General features: G+C 39.8%; 1 protein-coding gene across 1 annotated transcript in view; it reads left to right on the forward strand.

Annotated features, from left to right (window-relative positions):
• The window catches only part of LOC118088509 (synaptotagmin-9), an 89,343-nt gene extending 83,775 nt beyond the window's left edge, over positions 1-5,568 (forward strand). Inside the window, exons 6-7 of the mRNA XM_060281923.1 lie at positions 692-821; positions 1,387-5,568. Coding sequence (XP_060137906.1) covers positions 692-821; positions 1,387-1,494 — 238 coding nt within the window. The 3' untranslated portion in view covers positions 1,495-5,568. The remainder of the gene's footprint in view (positions 1-691; positions 822-1,386) is intronic.
• The last annotated feature ends 432 nt before the right edge of the window (positions 5,569-6,000 follow it).

Here is a 6,000-nt window from a genome sequence, read left to right on the forward strand (position 1 = left end):
CCTGGTAGGCTGGAGGTGTGATATCTTAAATGGCGCCTCCAAGCTAGGGATAGACCAGAACCAAGTATAGGTCTAGGTGCAGTAGGAAAGGAGAGGTGTAGACTAGCCACACACATAACATTTCTTTCTGGCTTCACCCAACAGAAGCTGCTTTGGTGGGTCCACACTGCCAACATGTTCCCTAAAATTAGGGAAAATGTTGACAGTAAGAACAGTAAATGGGACTTTAAAAATGTTATTATATCTTTACATGGGGCTTACAGTTATCTCCACTAGCTCTAATTTATATACAAGAACTAAACTTCCATTCGCTGAAGACCAAATACACAGGCTGCTAAATAGGTATATACCTCTCACGTGAAGGTTTAAAAAACAACCAAAAACAACAACCTGTAAATTGCATCAGCTAAGGGAGGATGATAATTACTGGGATCAGAACAAACGGGGTGTGTGTGTGTTTATTTAACCCTTTCCTCCCCTGCTATGGAGTGAGGAATTTTCTGCACAAATTTCCTCTTCATCCTTGCTCAGATCCCATTAGCATTAAGTGCAAAAAGATACATTTAAAGTCATGTCAACTTTAGTCCTTAGATGTGTTTCCAAATGCTCACCCTTGCTCAGAGAAGGTTTGAATTACACAGTTCCTAGATGTGAAATTTTAAGAAATAAATATTATTGAACCTTTTCACAGTGTAGGTCACAATGAGGTCATTGGAGTCTGTCAAGTAGGCAACGATGCGGAAAGCCTTGGGCGAGACCACTGGAACGAAATGCTCTCCTACCCTCGGAAGCCCATCGCTCACTGGCATTTGCTTGCAGAGGTAAGACTCCTTCGCCTGACACACTGCCTTTTCCATTATGCTAGAAGCTCTTAAAATGACCCTAGTGCTGGAGAAAACACCTTTTCCCCTCCTCTTCAAACAAGAATCCATTTAAGACACATTGGAATACGGAAGCTTAAAGCAAGGCTGATGTAGAGATCGAGCGAAATCTGATCCCAAGAGATTTCATTTTTAGTGCAGTGTGAAAATACTTCCAACTTAAAGGTAAATCCATATATCATGCATATGTGGATTTTTATAACATCTAAAACTTTGGGTATATACACCAGTACATCCTTGTGTACTAGAATACATCTGTCTTTTACAGATGGTGGTGTCCACTGGATTACACATATGAAGAAACTACTAACAGGGCTTATGATTACGTTTATATACAAGACAGAAATAATGATTTATTATCTGGTAATAATGTAAGCCCACCCCGGTGTCCAGAGGGATGTCAAATTATGTTGGAATTAAAAATGTCCGCAGAGTTCAGGACATGCAGTCGAAAGCTCTCCTCAAGTTACAATTAGATTCCTCTGTTTCTTTTGTCTTCATTTAGGGCCCTATTCCACAGAAATGTTATGCGGGCCTTCTGCGCATGGATGGCTGCCGAAGAGGCTTCCTCACTCTTTTAACCTATTCAGCAGAAATTTGGCATTCCTGTTGAACCCTTTCTTAGCCATTTTCTCAGGGGCCATTCCGCAGAGAGTCCAAAGGGGTAAAGACATCCCTTCCATCCCATTATTTAACCCTCACCCGCTTTCCCAACCCCAGAATACATTAATCCCAAACCACAAGGTGCAAAACTTCTGTTTGTTAGATGGAAATGTACCTACTTTTGTTTCTGAAGCTTTCTGTAGTTTTGATTCTAACATAGATACCCATGTCTATCTGTAACACCCATATTTTCATCTATACTCCTTAAATGAATTGCATTGTTAGCCGTGTTGTCTCAACCCACATAATGCATTTTTTTGAGATGCATGGAAAATAAAACATTTTATTATGATAAGTATTGTCATAGGTGGGGGGGGGGAATGGAATTCCTTTGTTTTATATACCTAACTCCACTTCATATACCTAACCCCATTAGGTCAGTGGTCAAACTATTAGTAGACAGTTTTTGTTTTCATAATGTATGGATTACAATACAATAGTGATATGGAAGTTCCAGTAAGTTGTGTGTCTTATCACTTTTAACAATCAGTGGCAACTGCCCACACAAAACCGAGGGAGCAGTACTGTGCCTCTGTGATTGACCACACCATAGATTTTAAAAATAACAGAGGGGCTTACTACACTACCCAAAACCGAAAGAGAACATGTCTCAAGGTTCTGAAGAAATATATAATTGTGTGTGTGTGTGTGTGTGTGTGTGTGTGTCTTATTAATTTTAAAATGCAGTTGTACAGTAGGAAAAAATCAGGGAAAAAATCCATAAAGTACAACTGAACAAAGACAGATCTCATTTTTCCTGTAGAACAAGATAGAGAGATGAGGTATAAGACCAGGATGCAGAATACAGAAGAAAAACAGGAACCTTCTAAGACTCTTTCCAAAAGTCAGGAGCATGTGGAGCAGGAGGGCTGAAACCCTTCAGAGGTGGAATTAATAAAATTCAGAAATGGAAACCACACATTTGCAAACATGTCCGGTGTAGCTTGGCCCTTGGGCACATTTCAGAACAGCCCAACGTGTTTTGGCCAATGACTGTTTAAAGGTCTTCTTCAAGGGCTACAAAAACACAATAATACACCGCATGAATCAGAAATGGAGTGCATATTGAAGCTAGAGACTTTGGTGCCACGTGGGCTTAAAGAAGACTTGGATTTCCTTCCACACTTGGAGACATGTCCCTGGGGTTTTTTGTTTTTTGTTTTTGTTTGTTTTTTGCACTGTCATGTTTACAAGTGAAAGTCCTTGATATTTTTATCGGAAATTAGGAACACTTGAGTGTGATTCATTAGAAAATACGCCATTTGCTGCCTTCAGACAACAATTCCAGTTGCCAGTTAATGTGAACAGGGATATGGGCAGGCCATTTGTCAATTTAAGTAAGTATACATAAGCTCATATGCAATTTGTATATGTTCTTACAGCCCCTGAAGAAGTCATCACTTGGTGTGGGGAACCTTTGGCCCTCCAGGTGTTACTGAACCAGAACTCCCATCAGCCCCGGCAAGCACGGGCAATGGCTAGGCATGATGGGGGTTGTAGTTCAACAGCATCTGGAAGGCCAAAGGTTCTCTATACCTTTGCAGGCCGAAAAGACTTTGGGCTGTTGCGAAAATAAAATCCATACATTTCTTCAACATCCTGAGAAACACTCTCTTTTGGTTTTGGGTTCATTTTGGATTCTCTCCACTTTTTGCATTTCTTGTTCACACTACAGTACATCAAAACTACAAGCGACTCCCACCCATAGCATTTTGAGAATTTGGGTCTCGTGGGATGAGTCATGCACTGAGTAGTTTTGACAATTGGAAACCACCCAAGTACAATTAAAGAAACAAATATAAGAGTTAGATTAAAAAGAATATATAACAATATTAGGCCTATTCTAGTGGTTTAAAAACATTTGGTGAAAAAGCCTGTGGACTTCTTTCTTCTCCAGGCACACGTTCAAATCGAAAGCAAATAAAGTAGGTTTGTGGTGCGGCCAGACTTGTTGATTTTATGACACGGTAGTCTTTTAGCAAGTTTTGCGATTTAGATTACAATTTGTTTGGCCTAATTCAAACTTGTTATATTTACTTTGCAGCTCTGATCCTAAACGGTTTTGAAAAATCTGAGCTCCCAGTCATCTCCCTTTGGGAAAGGCCGAATAAACTGTAGTCCAATTAGCAAATCTTGGAGAGAGACTTTCAACACAGCATCAACACCTCATCTGGAGAAAAACAAACAAACAAACCACTAAAGCACTTTTTACATGGTATGCAGAGATTGTGATAAACCAAAATGTGAAATGACTATCAGACCCATAATGGAAAATATGTAGACCAATACATCTTTGTTACATTTTTTGAGGCTGAGGAGTTGGGTATTTTTGTCAATCTGAAAAGCCAGTGCATAGAATGTTCGATAGTAATAATGTGCATCACTAAGTAAAAAAGAAAAATCAAAAATACAATTGTAAGCCACAGTCATTCTGCTATTGGGAGCACTGTCTAGTCATTAAAGAACTTAGATGAAATATTTATATTCTGTTTGTGAATCCATATTAAGTTGTCAAATAACTGTTCCAAGTTTGTAGAATAAATCATTTCCATAATTATTGCTTAATCTTGTCCTGTTAACCATATATACTTCAAGTTGGCATCTGCAATGAATTATTATTTAAATCTTGCATAGTAATATAATAGAATTTGAATTTTTGGGCTGGGTTCAATTCGGCCTTCCTTTTCAGATTGGACCAAAACAATTCTGTGATGTTGGGGAGCTGGGGAACTGCATTTTTCTCGCTTTCTGGCATGCTTGGGTGCAACTGTGTATGCTTGCAAAGGCATCCAAGTCTGAAACATAAATTACTCCAAGCCTTTCCTATCGCCTACTGTTGCCTTGTTTTCTTTGGTAAAAATGCCAACAGCAGAAAGAGTTTGCAGTTCTTTCCTGGCCCACCTCTTTCCTGACGGTATCATGAAGATTTCCACGCAGCACACATGAAGCCGCATACTCCAAATTAGTACATTTTAACAAAGCCCATTCTAAAACAGGAATAGTTAAGAACAACAAAAGCAGTAAGAATTGCAAATTAATTTTACTCCCGTCATTTCCTCTAGCTATATATATTTTTTCCTGAATAAGAGAAGAAAATAATGGCAATTATAGAAAACTCATAGTTTCCAGTATGATACTGGGCAAGGTTCAACGAAGTTCTTGCATGCACAGAATGAGGACTGGTCACAGAATGGGACTTTCCCCCTTCTCCTCACCCTCATGGACCTCCTAAATTTGCTCTGGAGGATTGAGGAACCTCCAGAACAATATTGGGGCACAGGGGAGGAGACGGGGGGCAGTCCCACTGTGTGAGCTGGCCTCATTCCCCACACGTCTACCCCACAGCATCACCTTGAATTCCACCCATTGGATGGAATTAGATATCTATGCAATTGGTTCCTTTTACAGTAGGCCCTATGAAATATAGAAGCTGTAATGGATTGTGCTGAAATGCATTGCAATTTAAAGCAAACAAAAGGAGCATTTTTTGATATGCCATATTCAGGCGCAGTATCTAGGACCAAAAGTAAAAGATACATTTTTTAAAAGATTAATTCATGCATCATGTAGCCCCCTCATAGCCCTCAAGTACAGAACAGGCTATCTCCATCCTTTGACAGTTTCACACACATGGAATGGGTCTGCGTATCATTTGTGTATAGGTGTTTGCTTTTTTTTAAAGGAACCCTAATAAATATACAAGTACTTACAAGGTGGTCTGATGGCTTCTTTCTTTCTTAACATTTTACAGCTCCTGAGAGCAGGAAGCAAGTCCCTCATGGCCACACAGGTAAAAATGCTTACACAGAAAAAGATAGCTGAGGGCAGCCCACTTTTTCTATGTACAACTCCCCAGGAAGGGACTACATGGTATGGTGTACAGTCACTGCTTGGGAGCATTTTTAAAGACTTTTTAACCTGCACAGCCACAGTGGACTTAATAGCTGATCAAAGCAGCTGTAAAAGGTTTTAAAAGAAAGAAGGCAGCCCTCGGACCATCTCCCAAGTACTGTTGCCATAGCCAGGTGTGTATCAGTTTGTAGATTATGTGGACAATTACATATATCTACATTCTAATCGACACAAGGGCTGGGGGGTGCGTGGGGTGGAATGGTTAGGTTTGCTTTTAGAAACCCGTAGCAAATAAAGTTCCTCCCACCTTCCTGCTCCACCATTTTTCATGAACATCTCATTTTGGGGGATTTTCTGGCTCCCTCTGCTGCTACGTGTCAAATTCCCAGATGAAAATACAGAATGCTTCTCCCTGTAATGGGATTACATAAGAGAGGTATATTCATTGTTCTTTGCAGAAGTATTAACTGAGTTGTGAGGACTATAGTCACAGAATTAAGCTGCACGGAGTGTCCCATAATAATTAGCATTGGAACATATTACTTGAGCTCGTCCTCACCTAAGACCTCAGCCTACTTCCATGTTAAATTTCACGTTGACATAA

Source organism: Zootoca vivipara, chromosome 1, assembly GCF_963506605.1.
Source record: "Zootoca vivipara chromosome 1, rZooViv1.1, whole genome shotgun sequence".
Lineage (NCBI taxonomy): Eukaryota > Metazoa > Chordata > Lepidosauria > Squamata > Lacertidae > Zootoca > Zootoca vivipara.